The 26,250-nt window shown below is 41.5% G+C and overlaps 1 protein-coding gene across 14 annotated transcripts in view; it reads left to right on the top strand.

The window, feature by feature from the left end:
- The window catches only part of PUM1 (pumilio RNA binding family member 1), a 78,484-nt gene that overhangs the window by 16,792 nt on the left and 35,442 nt on the right, over positions 1 to 26,250 (top strand). For 9 of the 14 annotated variants that reach the window (XM_074850925.1, XM_074850924.1, XM_074850923.1 and 6 more), the window contains 6 exons: positions 2,783 to 2,851; positions 13,522 to 13,630; positions 16,313 to 16,491; positions 18,605 to 18,771; positions 19,747 to 20,017; positions 25,849 to 25,942. In XM_074850925.1, coding sequence (XP_074707026.1) covers positions 2,783 to 2,851; positions 13,522 to 13,630; positions 16,313 to 16,491; positions 18,605 to 18,771; positions 19,747 to 20,017; positions 25,849 to 25,942 — 889 coding nt within the window. Of the gene's footprint in view, positions 1 to 2,782; positions 2,852 to 5,848; positions 5,873 to 13,521; positions 13,631 to 16,312; positions 16,492 to 18,604; positions 18,772 to 19,746; positions 20,018 to 25,848; positions 25,943 to 26,250 lie in introns of those variants that run through there. The other 5 variants (XM_074850932.1, XM_074850920.1, XM_074850927.1 and 2 more) reach the window with 3 other exon arrangements.

Genomic DNA, 26,250 nt, shown 5'->3' with positions numbered 1-26,250 from the left:
GCGTTTTTAAAAATGTTTGGTGGAGCAAGGATGGCCATGTAACATGCCAAAGTACCGTGAAGAAGGGTGAGAGAGGGGCTGAGAGGTAGAGTGTATTCTTGTTCAGAAACTGCCCGCACGTTCTGCGCGGGGCTTTCGCAGGGATGTTAGTGCAGCTGAAGCTGCGAGGGGAGCTCAGCTTGGCAGTTGCTAGGGCTGGGATATGACCAAAACAAACTACAAATGTCTCTTAATATCCTTTTGATTTATGCTAGGAACGTAATAATTATATCTTTCTTGCAGCTTTGTTTTGAGGTTCCCATAGCACAACATCCACCTTTGGGAGTTTATTTGTTTTGGATAAGTGGGGGCCACGCACTAAAGCAGCCTCTGTTTCTCCACTAGCACTTTCCAGAGCACTGCAAGTCCTGGATCGGTGCCATCACGGCTGCTGCTGTGGTTTGCTGGGACGTTGCTTTAGCACTTTAGCAGTGAGAGTAATGAACATCACCTACTGAATCTGTTTGGATAGCTTCTCTGTTCCTCACATGTCTCAGAGAAATAATAATTTGCTACTGTTCAGCTTTGCAGCTTAGCATGTCTGGGGGGGGGGGGGGGGGGGGGTGTTGTAGCACTTTCCATGAGTTCAACTTGAAATGCTTCATGGAAGAATTTGGTCTTATCAACTTGTGTCTCACATGAGGCAACCAAGATATCTTAGCAGCAGATCAGTGATGGAGTTAACAGTGAAGGAAGGTCCTTGGTGTTGCCTGGTGCTGTAGTTTCTGGAAGGTGTTTTCACTCTGTGCATTCATGGTTGATGCGATAAGCGTCACCACAGAAGGTGGCAAGACTGAGGCATAACTGAAAATAACTTTGAACTGAGATACAGTAATAAGAGGATATCTTATTTTTAAACTGTGATTCCGAGTGACTGGCCATTGAGGATTTGCAAATTACAGAAATATGTATCAGATAGTTTAACAATATGTTACTAATCTTTTGCAAAGTGGTATTGTTACAGAATAGCAGAAGAATTCAGACTGGAGGGGACTCCTGGAGGTTATCTGTGGTGCTTTCCCTACATCTGATAGTCTTGGATGAGGTCTGTTGAATCCTGTCTTAAAACAGAAATAAAGCATAATCAAAACAAAGTCTTGACTTGGTTCAGCTGGAAATAGTGGTGTGAGTATTAGAAGTCAGGGTTAAGGTCAGCGGACATGGTGTAACTGCTTACAGCACTGGTCACTGGCAGGGTGGTGCATTAGCATCTAAACCAGTTTTTGGGGGTGTTTTGTCCTATAAATCACCCGCCTGGTATTATTGGCTCCTTCCCTTAGAGGAGGCTGCATCCAAATCTCCTGCTGTGTCTTCAGTGGCGACACAACTCAACACTGCGTATTAAAAAGAGCCCGTGAAGAACTTCAGTGATAGAGCGTGTGGATTACTCATAAGTGTTTTACAAACTGTTACCCCAGCTCTAGCAGAAAGGTGTATCAGATCTGTTGGGTTGCAGGGATTATGTAAACATTGAGTAGGAGGTGTGTAGTATTGCCTGTGTACCATTGTAAGTGTTCGTGGCTGTTATAATAAGCGTTGCTTTGATACAGGTATGTTATCTGAGGAGGGCAATCATTTAGTCTGAATCCTAGCACATGGTTGAACTTCTGTGCTTTGTCCTCAAGTCCATAGTTGTTTGTGGTTTTTTTTTTTTTTTTCTTTGCTTCTGCATGTGTGCTTAATGGCTGCAACTGTAAGGACTTGCCTAGATGAGATTTGGGCATGAAAAACAGAAGTGTTTTCTTGCATTTCCAACATATCTGACTTAGCTAACAGTTTTAAATTGCTGCTTTTTTAATGTTCTGATTGAATCAATTTTAATCAAGTCCTGATCCAAAGCAGAAGTGGAGAACGGCACAACTCCCCAAGTAAATGTATAGCTACAGGTCCTCCAGGTGAGCAAGGCCAGTGCCACCTCCTAGGGCTTGTCCCCTTTCTCCTGCTGCACCTGAGCTCTGCCCTGTGTGAATCTGGAAGGGCTGTGCTGCACTGTTGCCTCTCCCTTGCGCACCTTGCCTTTGCTGGCAAGTCTTGGGGCTCCCGGCATAGCCACGGAGCTGTGTGGCTGCTGTCCGCACGCTGGCGACCTCTCGGGAATGAGGAAAAGGCCGTACCCCATCAGGGGTTTACTTAAGGTGTTTTGCACCCTAGTTTGTGCTTTGGATTTTCACTTTGAGACATTGTTGTGGGTACAATAAAATAGGCAACTGCTCTTAAGGCACTGCTTGCTCTCCTTTCCTCGTCCCCTGCCCCCCATTTCAAATGGCGTTATTTAATTTAATTTGCTTTTTGTTTCTACTGTTGTGTTTTTCGCTTTCATATCAATGTAACTTGAATATAAATCTGCCTATTTGATACAAGAGGTCTACTTGATTTTCACCTGAAAGGAAATGATGCTGACTCGCTTGCTCCCTCACCTGAAATCATGCAACTTACTGTGAATTATTAGTCTTTGCAATACACTTAGCAAAGGCAGCTGTGTTAGACTTCGTGTGTCTTAAAAGCAATTGCTGGTTTTTCCTTTTTTTTGTGTGTGTATAAATCTAACACTATAAATGTTGTAGCTTCTGGGAGTCTTAAAGGTAAGTCATCATCTGGAGCTCAATAACCTTGTTATATGCTGTAATATGGAATGTAGCTCTCAGTCTGTATCAGAAAAATTGCTATAAACTGTGATTATCATAAAAAAAAAACAACCCACCAAGCATTTCCTCATGTATTTTTCTTACCCATCTATAAATAGGTGCGTTCCATGGATGAACTGAATCATGATTTTCAAGCGCTTGCTCTGGAAGGACGGGCTATGGGAGAGGTAAGTGAAAGGCCTATAGAAAAAAAAAATCTGTGTATTTTGGGGGGAGGAGGAAAATAAATAACAGTTTTTGAGGCTGCTGGCATGATTCTGAACTTGAGAGTTGTCCATTATGACTGTGAAGCTTGTGTGTGTGTGTGTGTGCTTTAACAAAAACCTGTCAGGCTGGAATACATCTTAGTAGGAGGAACAGCTAAGCCCCTCCACCTGTTGTATCATCAAACAGTAAAATGGTGGTTGTAAAAGAACAGTTAGAAATCTGTCTTGTGACAAGTGTTACAATACTTGTAGCATGTTTATTTTGGGATCCAGTGATCTCAGACCCCATAATATTGTGGGTTTAGTTGTTTGTCTGCTGCCCTGTTTCCACTCCTGGCCACCTTTTGGCTCTTGTCATAGAGCCCAGGACTGTGTTTAACATTTAAAGTAGCTGGGCAACGTAATCAAGGGCTGCCGAAGTGATAAGTGCTTCGGACAGGTCAAAGGACTGCTGAGCAGGCAGTTGTCAGATAATGGGCCCTTTAGTTCTAACTTTGTAGAAACCCAGTGGGAGTTATTTTAATCTGGCAGCGCAGTGAGGAGGTGACTGATTTGGGGGACATAGCCATTGGTTTTCTTTGAAAAGAGAGAATTTACCTAGTTTTAGGGGGACCTGAAAGCATAGCAAGTTACTGTAGTTGACCGTGTTAGGTTCCTGAAAGTTGGATGTAGACGCTTCTTTTCCTTGCCTCATTCCCTTTTCCTTTATAGTCAGTCCGTTTAGAGGCTTGTGGAAGAACAGGGATGAGAAAATCGTGTCTTGTGGAAGATATTAACGTACGGCAGGTCAGCCTGATACAGGGCTGTTGTCTTAGAGAGCCTTTCTTTTTGCGTTCCTGTCCGTCAAGTTCAGACTAGTGTATTTTCTCCACGTTTAGTCCATTCTGTCTCTGTTACCTAGTTTATGAGCCAGGCTAAAAATTAAAAAAGAAATCCCTAGAACTCAAAAATTACTGTTTTGGAGAAAACGACAAACCAGGACTATTGCATGGTGAGATTCATAAGAAGGTGCTGTCTCTCGAGTGAAAGACCAGGGAATTCATGGTGCTTGCAGCTTAGCTTCTCTCCTTCCTTCCTTCCTTCTCTCTCTGGAAGATCGTAATACCGAGTTGCATTTTAATTTGACAGTACTTGATAGGGAAATCTGTTTCTCTAGGTTATATTAACCTACATTGAGATTATTGACTAAGAGTAGATGAAAATGATTTACAAAGGAGAAAACATGACATTAAAAATCCGTCTAAAGCTGCTGAAAAACAGCTGATGTGCCTCCATATGAAGCATGCCAGTGGAATGATGGGGGTGTGAATGTTCTGTGAATATTATTTTTTTAACACCTCACTTGGGCAAGACGTTCATTTTGAGATCTAGAGCTACAGGCTCTTTGAAAGCCCGTTAAGAGTAAGTACAGCACTTGCTTTGTACTTAAGTGGCATTAGGTCATGTTAGCTTAAAGGCCTGAAGGCATTCCTAAATGTGCTGATTTTTACCAACTCGGTTTATTTAACAGTTTCTTGAGAGAAGTGAATTTGGGCTTTTTTTTTTTTTTTTTTTTAAAGATATGAGGTTTGCCTTTCAATGATGACTCACCTTTTTTTTTTTGTTTTGTTTTTTTGTTTTTTTTTTTTTGTTTTGTTTTTTCCCCCCTTCTTGTAACTGTGATGCAGAAAGTTTTGGAGCTGGCATCCTTTTGTCACTGGGCTTTTCCACACACTGGAACGTGCATGTTTTTCCAGGAAAGGTGACATTTCACCTTTCTCTTTAAGACACTATTTCTTGTTTCTCTTGGGGTTTTTCTCCCTCAGTCCCACAGTTTCCTTTCTTTATCTATTGAATTTTCTCTGTGTTTCCCCAAGGTATTTCAACATAGATCCAGCTGGCTGATTTAAGGAACTATGTAAACTGAGATCCCCACAGGATATGCGTATTGGCTTTCAAGACCATGTTCTGCAACTACAGACTTTGATTTTGCGCAGCGTGCCCTATCTGTTGTTTAGATGCCTTAGCGAGGCACTGATAGTTTCCTCCCCTCCTCCTGCTCCTGGAATGTGAAGGAAACTCATGGAGAAAGTCCGTGTACTAAGAAAAATTAAGTCTGAAATAAACAAGGAAAAGAGAGAATTTGATTTGTATTTCTTCATCTTGTGTCTTCTGAGCCTTACCTGCAGGAAGTGTCAATAATATCATACTTACGGTTGATAGTGAAAAACCTGGAGGAGAAAGATAGGAAAAGAGTGTTTATACATTTAGTGTATCTTTTTATCTTCCTGTTTTCTTGCTTCTTAATAAGCAACTTCATAATTTAGTGATTTAAGGAGTTTGTGCCTCTGAAGACATCAGAGCTTTTTTCAAAAGGGCACTGTCAAACAATTAAATCCCTTATCTGCCTTTTGATGGCAGGATAGATAATATTTGGTGATGAACAGATATCCTAATCTGGGGAAATTAAGAGTGGTTTAAAAAACCCACAACTTTCATCAGTGGAATTGCAATACTTTCTCAAGTGTGAGATAGAAAAGAAGAGCCACAGAAATCCCTTTTGCCCTGCTCTAAAATGAAAAAGATTGGGACCATTAATAGTGAACATGGTCAATAATGTTGCAAGTAGCCTTCTAAAAAAAGGAGGAGAACAGATACCCTTTTTTTTTTTTCTTTTTTTAGCACTTTGTCCAGGTTGTTAGCTGTAACAAAGGAAGTAATCTTGGAGCCTTACTACAAGCCACATAACCCTAGTGAAATCTTCACTGGTTTTGTGTCAAACTCCCCTTCTCAGCAGATGTTGAAACTGGAAAGTAATAAAAAGCAATTGTGTATAGCAACTGGTGAAGAAAGAGAATGGTGCTTCAGGAGTGACACGGAGGGGCCGGTCAGTCTTGCTGCTTTAGCACATAGGCCAGGACGTGTGTCCAAGCTGCTGGAGCTGGCAGCGAAGGTCTTTGATCACAACGCAGTGGTACTTACCTGAGGCTTAACATGAGCTATGTAAGTTCTCTTTCTTTTCTGGCCTTCAAGACAGAGGAGCTGGCTATGTGCTTTTCTTCACTTAAATCTCTTTTTATCTGTAGCTTTGCAATTTTGAATATTCGTGCAGTGTCTTTTTCAGGGTAGTGGACAGTGCGGGGAGACTGCAAGGTGGTGTTTGTCATCAGTGTGTTACGTGCGTTTTGAACTGCGGCAGCGTTCTTGATTTGGTAGTAGGTTATGCTGTGTGATAAGCCTGTGTCTAGAATAAAAGAGCAGCTGGGTGAGTAGCTAGCTGTAACTTAATCCAGGAGGGTGGGTAGGAGGATGGGAACAGAAAGACATTAGGCCACTGGTAGGTACTTAACTTCAAAAATGGAAGGAGTTGGACCAAAAATTGTGAAATATCAATATTGGGGGTAACAGTGCATCTCACTTGAAAAGAAACGCTGCTAACAAATATTTTCCACTTTATCTGACAAGCATTTAATTATTGCTCTCTGCTGCTATCCCCTGCAGGTTTTAGTGCTAGAGTCTAGCGTAGGTCTGGCTCTGGCCGAACAGTGAAATTCCTACAACCCCCATTGTTCCTTGTAGCAGAGCTCTTGAACATCAAAGTAATAGGTGGTTCACCATGTCCGGGTTTATGTGCCCTTGATGCAGTTGGTCAGGTCTTAGACAAGCCCCTGCCTCTCCAGTGACCTTTTTAAGCAAAGTGGTTGCGACACTGGGCCTAGACATTCTTGTATCTGGTTTAAAAAAAAACAAACAAAAATCAAGGAGGAGAAAAAAACCACAACCCTAAAAAACCCCCCCACATGACTCTGCTTTCCCTGCTCATGATGCCTTTACTGTGTTCTCATAAATTCATGATTCATTGGCAGCTGGGCTGGGAGTATTGATGGTTTTGACTAATGTTCCTGCTCAGTTGTTTGGGGTTTTTTTCCCTTCGATTTATCTAGTGCTAGCAGCCTTAGAAATGGGAGGATTGAAGCCGTGTTTGTGAAGCAGGATGGTGCTGCAGCAGCTACGCTGGCACGTCCGGGGGGCTCAGGGCAGCCCCTGAGCAGGACACACCAGGTGACGGCTGCGGGGGCACTGAAATGCAGGCAGACTGCTGGAGATGATTTTTTTTTTTTTTTTTTAAAAAACCTTCCCCACTGTATTCCCAATTGAATGATGATCCTGCCCCTTTTTTTGTGCTATCAGACCCTCCTGCGAGCCAGTTTAACTCCCTGAGCTGGCAGAAAGCTGCCTGCTCTTTGGGGCAGGAGAGCAAAAGCTGTACAGCTGCTGGTGGCAGTCCGGCTCGGATTGCTTGGCGTGTGCTCAGCCTCCCTAGCTTGTTTGTTTTTTAGATGGTAACATTTTTTTAGGGTAGATAACATCTTAGTGTTTGTAAACCTGCAGTGCTGCCCAAATGTGACTTGTAAATACATGCTCTGCCTTTTCCTACCTGTTGCTGCAGATAAACTGAGTTCTCCAACTGCACAGATGGCTTCTTTTATCTCAATATTTGCCTTGTCTGAAGGGGATCAGTTTACTTAATTTGTCTAATTTGTAATCCCATCTCAGTGGGATCTATATGCACAGGCTCTGCACTTGTTGGTTGTAGAATTGCTTTTGTTGATGTGGAAGTTGTCCTCTCCTCTCCTCCCTACTCTGCTAAATTAATATTGGCCTAACTGTAAGTTCTCTCTAAAAGGGCTTAAAAGGATTATTTTCATACTAGATAGGGTCAATTTTAATAAAAACTGGGAAACGAATAAGCTAGTCTAGTTCTAAACGGCTGCATATTCTTTTCTAATTTCCAACCTGAAGAACAGGTTAATACTCACTTAAAATATATTTTTTTTTCCATTGCAACTGACAACTTTCCCTGAGGAAAAATTTGTTGTCTTGGCAGCCCGTTGCATAATTCAGTACTGATGATTACCGCTTGCTAAACTTCTAGATTTGATTGGAGCAGTGCTTGACAGAACAAGGACCCCCATTGCCATTGTTAATATTGTTTTTTGGTTGTGTTCCCCCCCCCCAATATCTGTAAATAATTCCAGAATCGGTATGTAAAATAAACATTTATATTCTGCTTATGGTACAGAGCTTCTGGTTGGAAACTTTATGCTTCTGGGGGAAAAGATTAAACTGTAGGGGATAGAGTTGTAGTTGTTTGTGCAGTAAGGGGGTGTATGCATGAGATAGTGAGATTTTTTTTTTCTAATCCTTGTCTGTGATTCACTGTAAACTGTGAGAAGGTGGCTGGGTGCAGTTCTTCAGGATCTTGTTGGTAAGTGGATGTGTTTTCACACTTAAGAAAGGGGTAGAGGGTAGTTGAAGCAATAAGGGGCTAAATTAGTCTCAAGTCACCCTCCAGCCAGAGGAGATGGTCTTGCTAACTTTTGTGGTAGTCACCCAGTTTGTATGATCAGGAAAACTGAAATATTTATTTAAATGAGCAACCAGAATACAAATAAAAACTTGCTCTGTATATTCCACTCCACACACAGCTTGTTGCTGTGGCTCGTAAACACACATTCTTATGAAAGGTTCGTTTTCCTTCTCTCAGCTAGGAGTGTACTCCTGGTTTATGTGGCTATATACCAGGTGGGTCTGAACCTGGTGCCTCATGTCTGTGGATGTCCCTTTCCACATCTTTAGTGTGTAATTTTGTTATAATTGAGATTTGAAAGGGTTTCATGAGCCGCAGCACGCCTGTGTTGGCAATACTGGTTTAAGGTATTCTTGTTCTTACAGCAGCCAGGGGGGTGCTTGTGGGTGTGTTGCAAACTTCTCCCCATACCATCTCGAGCCCTCTCAGCAGCCAGTTTGGCAGGCTGCTCTTTGCAGGGGCTCTGACCAGTTTGCAACATGGACCTGCAAAAGATTGCTCTTTCTAAAGAGGGGACTTGAGGGGCGCATGTGGGTAGAAATATCTTTGCCTGGTGTTGCTGCTGAAGACAAAGTATTGCTGAAGCATGGCCTTACTCTGATGAATTCTGCTGGAGCTGCTGGTCTGGAAATGTGTTGTAAATGTTGAAATGGTGGAAATGAAAAATCTCATTTTATTGCCACTGTTTATATTGCAGAAGAAAGTGAGTATGTCAAAGCATTAAACCAGGAAGAAGGTTGAACTGAGTTACCTCTAGCAGACTTCCTCAGGAGGAATAATTACTGAGCCTTTACAGGTGTTTGCTTCAGACTTTAAGACTGCTTTAAAACTGCTGAGATTACCTATTGCTGTGACTGTACTTACCAGACAGTTGCTGGGCTCCCTGTTGCCCTTTTCTGTGCTGGTTTACAGATGCAGATTTTCTCTTAGGTTTGCATTATACTTGATTTTTTGCTTAAGTTTCATTTTGCCTTTTACCTTAAAGTAGAAATAAATTTCATAAATTTAGAATTCACTGTCGCTTTCTTGTACATATCAGGAAAACACTTTGGAAACTCAGGAGCTTATGAAAGTAGTTTAATTTTCTTGTAAACTAGAGATTGCTCATTCCTTGAAAAGAAAATATTCTGCTCATCCTTTCCCATCTCCTTTCTGCAAGCCTGTGCCCCTTCTCATCCTTTATTAGAGGTGTGACTGCAGAACAGATTGTGTCCTTCTGCACTGTAAGGTATTGTCAAAGGAAATGAGAAGTGTTTAGTTGCAGCTAAAATTTTGTTTAATCGGTCCGTATCGCTTTCTTCTTCAAAATTCCTTGAAATGGAATGAGGAGAGTAGCTATTTTTGGTGGGGTGGCAGCCACAGGAGTGAAAAAGCTACATTTTAAGAAATATGGGAATGACACAAGCTTGAAAAAATTGTAACACACCTGATGTATGTTTATCCTATAAATACTAGAGAGCACTGACTTGGCTTTCACCTCCTTAACATCACCCCACAGTGCAGATGGAAGAACAGGTTAGTCTGTGTGTTTTGGAGTGAGTTTTGCTGATGGGAGTCGCTTGTCCTTACAGTTGTCCTGAGTTATTTTTGGATTACATAAAAGGGGAGTGTGGTGCAAGTTTCTCTCCTTTTATCCTTTAGCTGAGAGAATCATGAGCAGTCCTATGCTGTGTTTACGATGCAGTGATAAATCCTAAAGTCACCAACACGTTTCTAAGAAGTGAGCGACTTGCCCGTATCTCGTGATGTTTTTTTCTCCTGGTTGCAGAGAAGGAGCAGCTGGGGAAAACACTGTGTTTTCTACTCCGTGGTTGAGAGTTAAAAGAGCAAGTTGAGTCCTGTCCTCTCAGTAGGAAGAAGACAATAAAAACCCAGAGGAAGCTTAGCACTTGGATTAAAAAGCCTTCTTACTTCGAATTTTAACCTTTCTGATAGGTTTGGGTGGAAATGAATTTTTGCTGGAAAAGATTCGCACTAGAATGGGATGCCTTGTAGAGAAAATGGGCAATTAAATGGTCTTGCTTGGACAGACTGTGTACAAGATTCCGAGTTTGTAAGCATGGATGGTATGCCAAATATTGAAGGAACTGGGGAAAACACAAGTTCAGTGTATCTGTGCTGAAAAGTTCTGATACTCAAAGCCAGTGTTTTGAACAAGTATTTGACTGTAGGGAAAGGAAGGAGACACTTCTTGGACAGAAGGAAGAAATTCTTTACAGTGAGGGTGGTGAGACACTGGAACAGGTTGCCCAGAGAAATCATGGATCACAGAATGATAAAATGGTTTGGGTTGGAAGGGACCTTTAAAGCTCATCTGGTCCAACCCCCCTGCCATGGGCAGGGACATCTTCAACTAGATCAGGTTGCTCAGAGCCCTGTCCGACCTGGCCGTGAATGTCTCCAGGGATGGGGCATCTACCACCTCTCTGGGCAACCTGTGCCAGTGTCTCACCACCGTCATCATAAAAAATTTCTTCCTTAAATCTAGTCTGAATCTCCCCTCTTTTAGTTTAAAACAATTACCCCTCATCCTATCCCTATACTCCCTGATGGAGTCCCTCCCCCCTTTCCTGTAGCCCCTTTAAGTGCTGGGAGGCCGCTCTAAGGTCTCCCTGGAGCCTTCTCTTCTCCAGGCTGGACACCCTCAACTCTATCAGCTTTTCTTTCTAGGAGAGGTGTTCCATCCCTCTGGTAATTTTTGTGGATGCCTCATCACTGGAAGTGTTGGGTGGAGCTTTGAGCAACCTAAAAGATACTGAAAAGGTGCCCATGCTCATTGCAGGGGGCGTGGATTAGATGATTTTGAAGGTCCCTTCCAACCCAAACCGTTCTGTGATTCTAGACTCTGCACCTGTAATGAATACTGCGAAGCAGAGCGGGTTCAAGTCCTGTGTGTCCCTGACACTTTTTGTACAGCTCTTTCACCGGCCCTAGCGACAGCCCAGGTGCTGCAGTCCGTATGTCCAGGTAGGGTTGAAGTGCACGTACCTTTGAAGGACTTTGGAGTACGCTGCAGTGTGCTTGGGCACAGAAGGTGAATGAGCTCATCTCAGCCTTCGTTTGAAAACTAATCTGAAGATTTTTGCTTTTGAATTAGTAGGAGGAAGGCTATCGCGAGTTGGAAGAGGTCATTAGGGTGGGGAAATAAGTTACACAAGTACATTCAGTAAAAGAAAAACTGCGGTTTAATTGAGCAACATTCGTCTGTAAATAAGTTTTCTTTAGCACTGTGGCAGCAAACAGCACACACACACATGCAGTGCCTTCAGCCTCGTAGGAGGATCTCAGCTGGTTCAGCAGTGGAGCTCCTGGTGTGCCTGGCACAAGAGGAGTGTTACTGGCACTAAATTTGACCTGTTATGTGTTAGTTTGAGATGTTGACTCAACCTCCGTAGGTGAGGATTGCTTTGTTTTTACATTCCTGTGTGCTTGTATAGACAATATTCACGTATATGCGTAAAAGTTTCAGTGCAGCTGGAAAATGCCCCTGCGCCAGCTCTTGCTTGGGGTTTGCAGCGGGCTGAGGAGCTGCGAGCGTGTTTCTGTGGCTGTAAAACTTGCACGTCTGTGTACAGCTTGAGGTTTGTCTGAGAGCCCCTGAAGCAGCAGTGCTTCTGCTCCGAGGTCTGCTCAGTCGCCATGCCCGCCCTCCATCTTGTGCCTGTACAAGCTTTTTTTCCAAAGGGATTGCATTTATTTATTTATTTTCCCGGGTAGTCGGCTGCTGTGTTTAAGTCATGGCTGATCTTATTCTCTACAGATCTTGGTGCAAAAGCAGGATTACTTTTAGTCAAGAGCAACTTTGAGTGTTAGTTAACTAGCTGAATGTAATTGGTGTCTTATCTGTGGTGGGTTTTTGGTTTTGGGTTTTTTTTGTGTTTTGTTTGGTTGGGGTTTTTTTAGAATTTGGAAGGAATTCTGCTTTTCAAGCGTGGGGTAGAATTGATGTTGCTTTCATTATAATACCTGTCTTCTGTGTAATCTGTTACCCACATCTGAACCTTGGGTTTAATCTCATATGTACAGACCTGCTTCATGATACATTTCTGAGTAAACAGATCTTTAAGTTAAAAAGTAATTGATGAGCACAACTTTTCTGATTGTCTGTCTTAAACCAGAGCACACTGCAAGCTGGGAGCTCTTAAATCATTTATGCTTGCTTCATCTTCATCCAGCAGCCTATTTACTCTGTTACGCTGTAGCCTTAAATTTGCACGTTGTCTGATGGAGTTATCAACACTTCTTGTGTATAGGAGACATCGATTAATCTGATGATTCTTGTTTGTTCTGTGGTAATTTCAAACAGATGCAAGTACTTGTTAATCTTCCAGTTCCTTTAGTTTTATTCCAACTTCAGCAGGCGAGGCTCATTTATTTTGTTAATTTGCTATGAATGTACTGTTGTTTCCTGTCTGAATTGCATACATCTCATTCAGCCAGAAGATTTAATTTGAAGATTGTATGCTTGACATCTAAGGCACTTAAGCAGGGCTTGAAATTCCCCTCGCCATATGTAGATGCCACACAGCAGGTGTTTCCTCAGTGAAGCTGGTATTTTCAAAATACATCTGCTAAATAGGGCACATTGTTCTTTCTGCCATCTTCTGAACTTGAGGACAATCTTCCTTGGATTCATTCAAGCCAAGGACGACTTTCTGTCTCATTCTCAGTAAGTGTATAACCTTTTTTCTTTTTATTCGATAGGAACAATACGTGCGTGGCAGGTGCAGTGGCCCAGAACTGCTCACTCTTATTAGTGTTTACAAATAACCTTCATAGCATGGGGAGTCCTCAGCAGTCATTAAAGAAGTGAGAAGTGAGAACTCTTGGCACCTCTTGAGCTATTCTGTCACTGCCAGCATCAGAACCACACTATTTGAAGGCAGGAATTTGTGCTGGAAATGCTGGGTAGTTTTAGAGGTATCCTCACAGCTCAGGTGGAAGTCATGACAATGTTCTGATCAGAACAGCTTTTTCTGATAATATTTTTCTTGCAAGCAGCTCTCCTGCTGAGAGGCTGGGGAATGTAAATTGTATGTGTGTGCTTACATGTGTGGGATTCATAAAGCATTTAAGAATGTAAGAGGATTGCAGAGATTGAATCATTATCTCAGTTGCTGTATGGCTTTCACCCTAGGAGTATATAAATATTTTGATTATAAAGCATGTATCAGTTTGTGTTTAATGATTGATTCATGTTTAGAAGGGAGACGCTTATGGTTTATGTTTGCATTTTATACTTATTTTAATCATGCTTTGTTTTTTTTTTTTTTAATTGCAGCAGCTGTTGCCGGGTAAAAAGTTTTGGGAATCTGATGATTCCAGCAAAGATGGACCAAAAGGGATATTTCTGGGAGATCAGTGGAGAGACAGTGCTTGGGGAACATCAGGTAGCTCAATTATTTACTTAATTTAGTCGGGGTTGAATACAGAAATGTGTAACTCGTCTACTCAGAATTGCTGGCCAGTCTGGATGACACAGCTTTTAAAAGATTTTTTTTTTTAAAATCATCTGTTTTACATAATAGAAAACTAATAGAAAAACCCACATTGCTTTGTGATAGAGTTAAAAGATATCCATAGTTACAAAAGATTGTCTAATGTGAACGCCTGTATCCTCATGTTTATCTGCTTAAAAATTTTAGATTGCCATTAAAATCTCAGTTTAAACTTTCTGATGTATTTTCTGCCTTTGGATGAATTACTTGTAAGTCTGAACAAAGATATTATAGAACAAGATTAGTAAAAAAAAAAAGCGAACAAAAAACCCCAAACAAAACAAAAACCCCCACAATTTTTAAAATACTAAACCAACCAACCAAAATCTGACAACGTTCAGTTTAAAAAAGAAGCGATGTTTTGAATAAGTGTTGAAGTTCATCTGCTAAGAATTTTGCTCTTGGATGAGAGATTGTCCCTTATTTTGAACTTAAGGGGAGACTGATCAGGTTGGTTTTAGTTAAATGGTAAAAAAATCACATGCATGTGCTGAATTTGAAATGCTAACCTTTTACTTTTTATTTTCTGTGCTTTCTCTATGTAATGAATATGCTCCTTAAACACTGCTGAGTGTCTCGTGCAGTTTCCAAACAACTGCACAGAACTACAGCTCCAGGGGAGATGTGATTGAGAGCAACTTCACTGTTGTGTGTGGTTTTTTTCCTGCTGAAAATATCTATTTTTAGGGTGAAGGTATTGGGATAGTGATAAGGGCATTTTTTAATTATTTAAATTTCAAAATGGCTGTGAAAAGGGGATAAAGCTTCTCAAAATCTGCTTGGCTGAATCTTGCAGTCTGGCTGGGCTGGGGACATGTTGGGGAGCTGCTGCCTCCAGCTGTCTGACTTGCCTGTCCGCAGTGGATCTCCGTGGCAGCTACTGCATCCAGTCTTCAACAACAGTTTGTGCCTGTATTAATAAAAACTGAAGTTGAGGGTGGATTAAAGGGCTGAGCCAGACTCTGAACAGCAACAGCTGAGAAGGAGACTTTCTCCTTTGCTGCCTGTGTTGTTGGGCTGGTTACATCCACCAGACAGGCAGGGTTAGACATCTGGGGGAGGTAACCTCCTACGCTGGCTGATCACAAATCTCCATGAGTCAAAGCCCTTTGTCTCATCTCTTCCTTTGTTTATTCTCAATTAATCCTGTGCACCTTACAGCCTTTATTCCTGAGCCATGGCCTGCACTGGTGTCTGAGTCAGGGAAGTCATAGTTTCCCCTTTTGCTCATCTAAGATGAAGAGAACAGCCATGGTCTAGGCAGTTGTTCAAGGTCACTGCCCCAGAGCAAGGAGCACAACTTGGAGGTGGGGTGTGGAAGTGTCCTTGGCCAGAAGACTAGTTTGTTCCGTGAACAGTGGAACTAATGAAGCCTGGTTTTCTGTAAGATGCCCTTCGCTCCATCCATTTTCCTTTCTGTCTGTGTCCACAGTATGCACTGCGGTCCTCCCATATGGCTTTGGTTCTTCATTACTCTACCTTGAAGTTGTAGTTTTAAAGCATTTAAAGCCAGTACCGCTAAAAGAAGCAATCCTGTCTGATGCAGCCCACTCCCTTCTTCCCCTCCTGGCAGTACAAGTAGTTATACAGCAGTGCAATGAAACCTGCTGGGGAATTGATCAGAGTTAAAACTAGCTTTTCTCTTTTCTTAGCTTTATCCCTAAAAAGTCTCCCCAGCCCGCTTCACTTCAGCCACACAGGTGCTCGTGCTGGCTTGAGGCAAAAGGCAGGAAAGTGTAGCCAGGAGCAATGATAGAATAGAATTACTTCTCTTGACAGCTTATGCCTGCTTTATAAGGAAGCTGCAGTATTGATATCATTGCATGTGCCTTCCACCATCCCCTGGCAACTACTGTATCTGCTGCCTATTATTTTTGACTCACTGACTATTGCCAGTCTGAGCAGCCAGGAGCAGAGAACTTGTTCCCTTCCCTCGTTGGGGCTGTAGGGTCACTTTCTCCTGCCCAGCCAGCGATTTTTGCAAAGCTCACAAGGACTTGGAGACATCTATCCTTAGTCTGTTCTGGTTGGATCTCAAACCCTCACGCTGCTGGGATCGTAAAGGGATGGGGCTGATGCTGAAGGACAGGAGATGAGGAAGAAGAAGTTAAGTTCTCATAAACTTTTTCTTGAGGAAATAGCAGCTAAGAGAAACTCTGATCATGACATGAATATGACAGTTCATATGACCAAGGAAACAGATGTAGGCTGGTGTAACGGTAGGAGAATGTTTTAAATGACAAAGCAAGACTGATTGTTTTTTCACTGTATTAATGCAAGAGTTTTACTAAAACTAAAAATTAGAACTTTGTTTTTTTAATTGTAACCTTTACTTAGAGACTTAAATTCCTGAAATTTCATGATTTTAGACCTTAAATGTAGTCATCGCTTGTAGGTTTACAGGTTCTAGTATTTAAAAAATGAGAAAGCCATCCTGCTTTTTCTGATAGACATCAGAGTGAAAAAGTTGGCACTTCTTAGTACAATTAAGACCCTAGAGAGTACGTATTTAATGACTTGCCTCCTTTGAATAGCTGGATCTACTTGTAAGAATTACACATGTTTTTGTTCCAGATCACTCTGTTTCCCAACCAATTATGGTTCAGAGAAGACCTGGTCAGGGGTTTCATGTGAATAGTGAAGTCAACTCAGTGCTTTCACCACGGTCAGAGAGTGGAGGACTTGGAGTTAGCATGGTGGAGTATGTGTTGAGCTCATCTCCTGGAGATTCCTGCCTAAGGAAAGGAGGATTTGTAAGTGTGCCTGATTCTGACATTTGAGTTCCCATTATGTTACTTTCTCCATTTGCTGCTTGGTTTGTTTGTTTGTTAATCCATTTGTAAAGGCAGATGTTTCTTCTTTCTTTTATTTGCTCTTAGTTTAGCTAGCTATCTTAAAATGGGTAGGCTAGCAGTTTAACTGTTGTTCTTGACTTAGGGGATGCAGTATGGGAGATGGGTGTAAAGGATGTGAAGGTTGCTGACATTCCCTGGTTCTTCGGATAAGCACACCGGCAGTAACACCCCATCTAAGCTTGTCGTTGGAAAAGTATGCAAATCTACCTGTGGTTTTCGAATGAGCGTGTGGCTGCTTTGTTGCTGGCTAAGAACAAAAAGCTCCATGTAATGATGCTAGAAACGTAACGTAGCTACAAAAGCCACTCCAGCTGGGGAATGCTTTCAAGGGCATATCGTTTCCTATGGAGAAATGGCATTAGTCACTGTGCTTCGTGGGGTGGGGAAGGGAGCACAGTTGCTGCTGCCTCGAATCTAAGGATGTGGTGAGAGAGGCATAATCAAGCCCCATCCCTGTAGTGGGGAAAAAGGGGCTGCATCTCAGCTCTACCTCCTAGGCCAAGTGCTAGATCAGGAATTGTTGAAAAACATAAAAGCAGAGTAGGTTTGTTACTGTGAGACTGCTGTGCTCATTTCTTCAGGGAGCTGATTTGTGGTTTCCTTCATCCATCCTCTTATTTTTGTCCCTCATTAGTGGGCACCTGATAACCTTGTTGAACCCTGAGCCTAAGAAAGATGATTTTTGAGAAATGAACAATCAGTGGAAGGAGCCAATTTATCATCCGAATTGGGGGATAGAGCGGTGTGTGCTCTGCAGCATTGATAGTCAGGATGCCGGTTCTGAAACGAAGGGTCTCACTGGTGACTATCACATTGTGTGGGTGAGAATTGGGCTCCAAATTTGTGTTTACAATTGGCATTTCCAAGTCCACTCTTTAATATGAAGGAATATTTCATTATATGATTTTATCATATAGTATTTCATATAACACTTTATTATATGATTTATTATACGATTTTATTTTCTTCAAGAAGCATCAGAAGATCATTGCTTTTTAAACAGTCTTTCTTTTCTAAAGATGGGGGGGAAAGATCCCCACATGCAATAAGAGAGAATGGAAAAATTACGTAGTTGATACAAGGTTCGAATGCCCTGTTATGTGCAGAGTACTCTTCCCTCAGATGAAGTGGAAGACAGGGTTTGAATGTCTGTCTTTGTGACAGCACCAAAGCTGTGTCTGATAAATATGTTTATATGCCCCTTGCTGTTTTTTATCATAAATTATGTTGTTTTTCCTCTCCCTTTTGTTGTTCAAAACTCTGCCCCTGGCATAATCACCCTTTATTCTTCTCCCAAGTGGAATAAAATGCAGACATTAAGGGCAGAAATGCTGCAGATGTAATAGCACTCATAAAATGCTCAACACAACAAAAATCCTTCTTTTCCTCCTTTTTTTTTTTTTTCTTCCTTCCTGCTCCCCATCATGTATTTTAGGATTATATGAACAAGTGATCAAGCTAGTGATTAACTTGAGTGCTCTTGAATGAGCCATACCTTGGAATTCACTGTGTAGATCACAGTAATGCCCCCCCAAAACCGAGGTGATCCTGTTCTGCTCAAATTCATGCACTTGTCGTTGACACTGAGACGGTGACATTGGGAGAGGCACTAATTCTGTTCATATGCCTTCAGTACATGCTGTTGTATTGAAAAATTCCCGAGTTAATTTTGAAGTGCCGAAGTCCCATCTAGAAATAGGATTTGGATCAATTTTCTTAAGAATTATTTTGGGGTGGGATTTTTAGAGTGTATAGAAGCAGACCCTGCATTACTAAATAGAAGAAACTGAATAGATAGATAAAACCTCTCTTGGAAGAGTGAGAACTAATTCCCTTATTTCTTCAGTTATGATTGACTATTTTGCTTTTTTACATGTTTATTTGTAAGAACGAATGTTAGCAAGTGACTTATTTTACTGTGACATGTTTTTTTTGATTTGTTACCATCTTGGAATAAAAGTAAAATTGATCTGAAAACTAAGCTTATTAAAATAATGTCTCTTTTGCCTAGGGGCCAAGGGATGCAGAGAATGATGAGAATGACAAAGGGGATAAGAAAAATAAGGGCACATTTGATGGCGATAAATTAGGAGATCTGAAGGAGGAGGGGGATGTGATGGATAAAACAAATGGTTTGCCTGTGCAGAATGGAATCGACGCAGATGTCAAAGACTTCAGGTATGTGCACCATTTGTTAATAATTAATCAGTGTCACGCTTAACTTTTTTAAAAAAGCTTTTCCATGCTGTAGTGAAAAAGCCTTTGACTCATTGAAACACTGTCATAAGGATGTTAAAACGTACCCAGGGAAGCACTGTGAGAAGGTGGAGGCTAACATCTGATAGCTCGAGTCTGTGCAGACCTGGTTCTGTATATTGTAATCTTGTTTTATTTTCACACCTGTTCTTAATTACTCTGTGTGGGATTCTTATGGAAATACCTGCTGAAGACATTGACTCTGTTTATACACTAGTCTAAATTATAGTTGGGGTTTTGGACTTGTTGCTTCTAACTCTCAAGAGATTAAAGCTTTCTGAAATTGTGGCTATTGATGTAATCAATGCATTTGTATTTCTTGCTAGCTTACCTACTTGCTGGGCCTCGTGTTGACACACAGGAAAACTGTAAAAGCAAAACAAATGTGCTGTGGGGCGCATGCTGCTGGCCCTTGCATTGGGATATAAACCATTTCTCACTTGAGTCCAGTACTTAGGTAATTAAGAAACCATGGCAGCTACTTTAGAAAGGTTTCAAGTGAGGTACAGTGCTACAGTCACGTGGTTAGTAATTACCAAATAGATTTATGAAAAAATAACTTTGGCATTTCTAAAATCCTGTCTTGTTGTGACTCTCTCAATTGAGGAGGAAAAAGAAACTGAAGTTTTTTTACACTTTTAGTATAACAGGTCTTTGAGGCGGAGGGACTGGGAGTTTTGTGGGTGGGGGTTTTTTTTGCCTTTTTTAAATACATAAATTGTTCTGTAGAATTCATTTAGGGAACTATTTCAGACATTCCTTTTATCTTTTTCCTCTTTATCACAACATCTACAAGCAGTTCTGGTGAGTACTAGTGTCTGTTGCTGTTAATTGATGCTGTGTGACATGGCATTAAACGGATGTGCATAGTGACCTGTATCTTTTCTTTCTGCATAGCCGTACACCTGGTAATTGCCAGAACTCTGCTAGTGAAGTAGATCTTCTGGGTCCAAACCAGAATGGATCAGAGGGCTTAGCCCAGCTGGCAAGTACTAATGGTGCCAAGCCGGTGGAGGATTTCTCCAATATTGAGTCCCAGAGCGTCCCTCTGGATCCCATGGAGCACGTTGGCATGGAGCCTCTTCAGTTTGATTATTCTGGCACTCAAGTACCTGTGGACTCAGCTGCAGCCACCGTGGGGCTCTTCGATTACAATTCCCAACAGCAGGTAAAGTGTTGGGTGTTGGTTCTACCCCACCACTCCAGTTCCTCCAGGAGAGTCATCGCAGGGTTAGCGTGAGCTCAGGCTCTTGTCTGGGGGAGAGGGATGGAGGAAGACTTGGAACAGTTCCATCATCTCTGTGCCACCTTTAGAGTGCTGCACGTGTCCTCCTAGGGAGCTCGAGGCAGAAGATCTCTGTAAGATGGCCATCTGAACAGCAGTTATCAAACAGCACTTTTCTGTGTATTAATTATTTTTAGCTTGAGTAAGTTTGCATTGGAGAAAAGCTTTAAATTAGAAAAACTACTAAACAAAAACCTCCCACCCCCCACCCTCAAGCGCTCAAAGCGACTTAGGGGACAAATGAGTGTTCAGCCTCGGTGCTGCAGCCCTGCTTTGGGATCTGTGCAGTACTGAACTGGAGCAGACTGAGGGAATAATGAGTTTAAACTGGCTCTCCTGTACTTGAGCGCGGTTTAAAACCTGAGGTCAGAGTCCAATACTACAAAACTTTATCTCAGCCCAGTGAGTTTGTTTGACCTTTTCTCCCACGCAAGCGGCCCAAGCTTCTCATCCTGGACAAGTAATCTAAGTCCTTGCTTTGCTGTTGGCTTCTCTTGAATGCTGGGCCTAGATCCAACGACTGACTCGTAATCCACTCCTGTTCCTGCTAGTTTGGGTAACGATTGTAAACTTTTATTGCTTTCCTTTTTGTAAGTATGATATCCCTTGAAGAATAAAATCCTTTGTTGTAGCTGATTGCAAGAGTGTATAACTTAGCCCTGGGTTTCCTGAAGTATCTGATCTTTTTTAGCAAAATAACCTGTTGGCACTCTGTATTGAGGAAAGACCATTGCCAAGTTTGTGCTAAAGGCCCACCTTCAGAGAGTTATCATCGTCTTAAAAGCAATGTAAATATCTGTGTTATAGCTTAATTGGGTGTTTTATTATATAGCACATTTAGGAGGTTAATGATGGAAAATTTTTTAATGATTAAACTAAATAGCTGCTGTATAGTTCAAAAAGGGGGAAAAAAAAGGCAGCTAGTTTAAAGTCTTTTGTCTTACTCTGTGGTGTAGGACCTTGAATGCAAGAATTAACTTCAAACAATGAAACTTGTGTATTTTTTTAAAACAGTATGTTAGAGCTAACTGGGTGAACTCCTTTTTAAAGAACCATTAATTATGGGAAAATAACGGCAGGAATGTGAAGCCTGTAATTTGTATTTTGTCTGTTAGTGTATTTTATTTAAATTAAGGCTCATTTACAAGTTCATGTCGCTTTTATTTGTTTCTTCCAGCCTTTAGAAAAAAGAATTTAAAATTTGACATGTCTTGCACCTAGCTAGAAATAAAAACTCTAGAAGTAAAGCCAACCTGGAAAGTGTGCTGTTTTCAGACGTGATTGCAGTACGGCTTCCTGGCTCTGGATGGCCCTGTAGACAGGCCTGTTTGGTTTTTTTGGTTTTTTGTTTATTTTTCTTCTTTGTATAAAGTGGATGAGTATTATCCACCTAGACCTGATGTAATTTCCATGTAACAGTGCTTAAAACTTTCTGCTGGGTTGCCTGTGAAGCTGAAATTCTCTCTCCTCTCTTTGAACTGTAAATTTTGGTGGGGAGCAGGAGGCCCTGGCACTGTGAGCACAGCTGCCTGCCCACCCAGTCACTCTGGCATGCTTAGCTTCCAGCCAGGTCACGCTGAGAATAAGCAGGACAGGCTGTTTAATAAGGACTGTTATTTTAAAGTTTCAGCTTTGTTGCGATAGCTACTTACACCTACAGTAAACGCAAACAACAGGCTTTTGTGAGCGTAAGTGCTGTATTAAAGATAAGGATTTGCTCTTCTGCCAAATGTGACCTCTCAGTGCACATTTGTGTAAATGGCTCAGAGTTGTACCCGTTTTCTTAATACATATTTTATCCAGCAACCAGTGTTTCTTGTTATTCACTGTCTGCCAGTTATAGCCTGTATGAAAGAAATCTGTCTTTTGGCAGTATAGTTTTTTTCCATTCAGTTGTCAGAAAGAAATATGTCCTGAACAAAAGGATCTCGTCTCTCAAAGTGTCTATCTCAGTCCGTTGGGAAGTGTTATATACTTTGAAGGGATTACAAGCAAGTACAGCTAAAAGCAATATTAAGAAGGGAAGGTCTTAACCACGTGTAATCTGATTAGAGATGTCAGATGTTTATATTGCAGAAGAAACTGGCTTTACAGAAAGCTGCTCTTACAGTGTTCCTATAACTATCATACAGACTGCGGTGCTCTGCTTTCTTGGAATTCCCTTGATGAACTCCCCCATGTGTTGTAAATACTTCATTTGTGTATCTGAGAGGAAAATAGCCTCGCTTTTTGAAATGTTGAATTCCTCTGAAACAGCGTCAGTCATTTGCAGGTTTTCACTCTGAATGTCATTTCTAATAGGCTAAAGTGCTCCATGCATACATTCTTATAAATTTAACCTCACTTTGTAAATTCCAGTTAATACTCCTGTTAGAAGAGGTTTCTTCTCCTTTTTCCACTTACCAGAGACAACAATTTAACACTGATACATGGTTTAACCTTAGTTTCATATCCAGTAGGGTTCCAAATAAGATGACAAAAAGCCGTTATTTGAGTTTTTACTTTTTGCTTTGTTTTTTGCGATATAGGTCTTTGCTGTCAGCAGATGGAGACAGTGCGTTGAGACTTTAATTACCCTTCCTAAATAGGTAGAGTTGACGATTCCCAGAGCTCATGTGGTGTAGGGGCTTATCTAGCTAAGTAAAGCCTGAAATTGTGATCGTTTTTGTTGGCTCCGCTTCCTTGTGCATGGTACAGGCAGTATGAAACTTGCAGCTGCAGAAAGTTTTAGCTGTTCACACTTGAGTTTCTTCTGGGTGAGCTGAGGCTAGAATCTGGGTTTGCAAGTTTGCAGAAACTGCGATTTAAAGCGGGCAGAGGGGGAGGTCGCTGATTTGAGTCACTGCCTGAGTGCATCGCTTAGATACCAGTATTTACCTGACCCTTCCTTAGAAGGGAAGCTCTCTAAAGGTTTGAGAGGTCGTCAAACGGAAGGAATCCAGCCCTTCCTCATGCTTGTGACACAGTGTGAATGCAGAACATTTGTTTTAAAGAAGCTCAAGAACATTGTCTGAGGAAGTAAGCATCACTAAGTTGGAGGATGCAGACATACCCTCCAGGATTTTCTTGAGCAGATGAAAGGACTCTGCCCAGCCACTCTGTTCCTCATTCTTCCATTACACCAATAATTTTAGGTAAAGGAGCATCTTTTCAATCTCCATCTTTGAGTCTTTAGGTAGACTCTAACAGCTGCTGACAGCAGCCATTTGCAGAGCATTTTAGATACTGTGGCTTGATTTCAGCAAAAGAAGAATGCACAAAGCTGTTGTGGGTACTTGTTATGTCTGGAAGTCAAATTTAGCAGTCACCAGCTGCGCTCACAAGAGGAGGAGGGAGCAAGCAGACAACAATAAAAAAATACAACAGCAGCAGGTAAAATATTCATGCTTGGAGGAGCTGTGTAGTTTATTTTGCTAGGACTTCTGATTTAAAGATGGATCATTGAGATGCATTTGGGAGGTGTGGAAGTCATCACACATGTAAACTGAGCACAAGGAAAAGTATTTTCAGAGAAGGTAAGTGCTTTTTTGCCCTTAAGACGGGCAACTAATAATCTAACCAGACTGGAAAAACAGATCCCAGGGATGCAAAAGGATATGAAAATTAAAGGTTTTGGTGAAGCGCTTGCAGTTGAAGAAAGCTGAAATACTGGGTTACTGAACTCAATAGAAAAGTAGACCACAAAACCAGGGAAGGCTGTTCTAGATGTATCTATGCCCAGCAGTGGGGCAAGTTTATGGGAGAGATACGTGTGTATTTTTCTGTATCAGCTGCTGATCAGTGAATGAGATGTTGCTGGAGACTCCTACAGAGCCAGTATCCCTCTTTCCATTTTCTGTAGATGCCCATGATGTCCTTGCTTTTTTAAACTAAAAGATGACAGTAGAGCATTTGATCCAGCCACTAATGCCAGATGGTATATTAACAAAGATTATACCCCTTATAAGCACTCAACTTTCTGTAAGCATGAAGTATTGTTGAATGACGTGTTTAAAAAAGAAAAAAGAAAAAAAATAAAGGTGTGTTCTGCATAAAGACTGCTAGGAATGTTTTATGGCCCTCCTGATGTTAGGCCCAGGGAGGTAATAAAGTAACTGTGGATTTGATATGTTTCTCCATAAGCAGCATTACGATACTCCCTGGATATATGGAGGGGCCCCAGCATCTTAAGGGGTGAACAATCTTTGGGGAAAACTGTTGTGATTAGGTTTTTGGTGCACAGAGGATCAAATCTGGATCCCCTAAGTACTGAGTTTCCACATCTTATGTCTGATACTGATCCCTTACATGTTTTTTTTCTCCTTTTGAACTGGTAAAAAGAGAAGAAAATAGAGGTAGACTATCACCCATCTTTTCAGATTTTCTGCCTAAACAGTGCAGTTGCTCATCCTGCTCTCAGGAGAACCAACTCCAACTTTTGCCTAAAAAAACCTCCAACCCTAATTTTCTAAATGATTCTGTGCTGCTTCTCGATGGTTGCGAGTTTCTGCCAAAAATTTGGGCAGAATTATTATTGCTGCTTCTGACAGCTGAAGTAGCTCACTTGTCTTGTCTGAAAGGAGGGCACAGATAATAGGTGTGAAAATTGTATGGCATTTAGGCCTATTTTTTCCAAGTGAGTGGAGAGAGAAAACATTTATTACAGTGGTTTGTGAAGTTGTTCACACTTCAGAAATGATCACTTCTGGAAGTAAGTGGTGATGAACATTGCTTCTGGATACTTTGAGTGGCTCTTCAGCTTGTATATCCTTAAATGTTTTAATTAGAGCTGAGCAATGGTCTGCTAATGGATTGATTGATTCAGGGAGTGTTTCACTTGGGTGGAGGCATCGGAAACTGGGGAAGTAAGTTTTTAGTAAGGACCTGGATGAATGAAAAAACAAAAAAACCCTAAGCAAAAATACTTTAAGGACTAATGTAATCCTCTCTTTTTTTCTTATTGAGAGTGACTGTTCTCAATAACATTGCCCACACTCCCTAAGATTGCAGTGAGCTGTAAACTGACAAACTTGTATATACTTTGGATGACTTAACCAAAAAGTCCCTGGGTCTGGTTTCTGTCTGTGGTTAAAGAAGAATTTCCACTTCTTGCCTGGATTCATGTAGGAGATGCTGGAGATGGAAGGCTGGCAGGTAAAGGAGGTGTTTTGTCCAGGGGTCTGTGAGCTCCTGAGGCTTCCATCCCATCCGATGGCTCTTCAGCTGGCTCTGAAGCCATCTCAAGTGTATCATCTCTCTCACACCTCGCTCTGCAGCCCACCTGCCGTCCCGCTCGCCGCTTCAGACCATCTGGGAGAGTCACACGGGTTGGCCACTGCTGTAACTGCGATTTCACTGTACTCGGTGTTGTTCAAGATCTGGAAGTGCTCGTGGCAGCTACTAGTGATCCGCCGGCTGCAGTTAGGGGTTGTGTGTTTGAGGAGGAGTTGGGGAAAAAATGGCTTTCAGGCATTGTGCAGAGAATAGCAGAGAAAATGCTGGCTGTGGTTTAGCTGTACTTCAGAAATATATTTCTTTTTCAGGTGGATTATCATGGGCAATTGATTTCAAAAGAGTTTGTTTTTTTTTCAATTCCTTTTGAAATGTTTCCCTTTAAAGAGGAGTGTCTGTAGTTGTGAAAATAAATCTAGTGTAAAGGAATTGCTTTAAAAGGAAGGAAGAGAATGCTTTTTGTGCATGAGTAAAGGACCATATTTGTGCTTTTGTCCCCTTAGTTGTTCCAAAGACCGAATGCACTCGCTGTTCAACAACTAACAGCAGCGCAGCAGCAGCAGTACGCGTTGGCAGCTGCCCATCAGCCTCACATAGGTAAGTCTTGCATTTAATATATTACATTTTACTGGACTTCTGTTAATCCTCAGAATACATTGGGAAAATAGCAGGGAAAAAGGAGTGGTAGGGTTTAGAGAATCCTAAATATGTTATTGCAACTGGTAATCGACACGCAAGCAGAAGTATATTGTCTGAAGATTTACTTGAAAAATTCTGGAGGTATCTCTTGCATGCTTTTAAAAGCTCTAGAGCATTCATGTCTGGCAGAAATGACACTCTTACCCCAGCTAAGAGTGCTGTTCAGTGATGAGAGTGTTCTGAAGTACTTGCTTGCTCTGAGTGAG

Source organism: Strix aluco, chromosome 26, assembly GCF_031877795.1.
Source record: "Strix aluco isolate bStrAlu1 chromosome 26, bStrAlu1.hap1, whole genome shotgun sequence".
NCBI classification, from domain to species: Eukaryota; Metazoa; Chordata; class Aves; order Strigiformes; family Strigidae; genus Strix; species Strix aluco.
The sequence above is the reverse complement of the archived record's forward strand: the minus strand, read 5'-3'. Positions and strand labels throughout refer to the sequence as shown.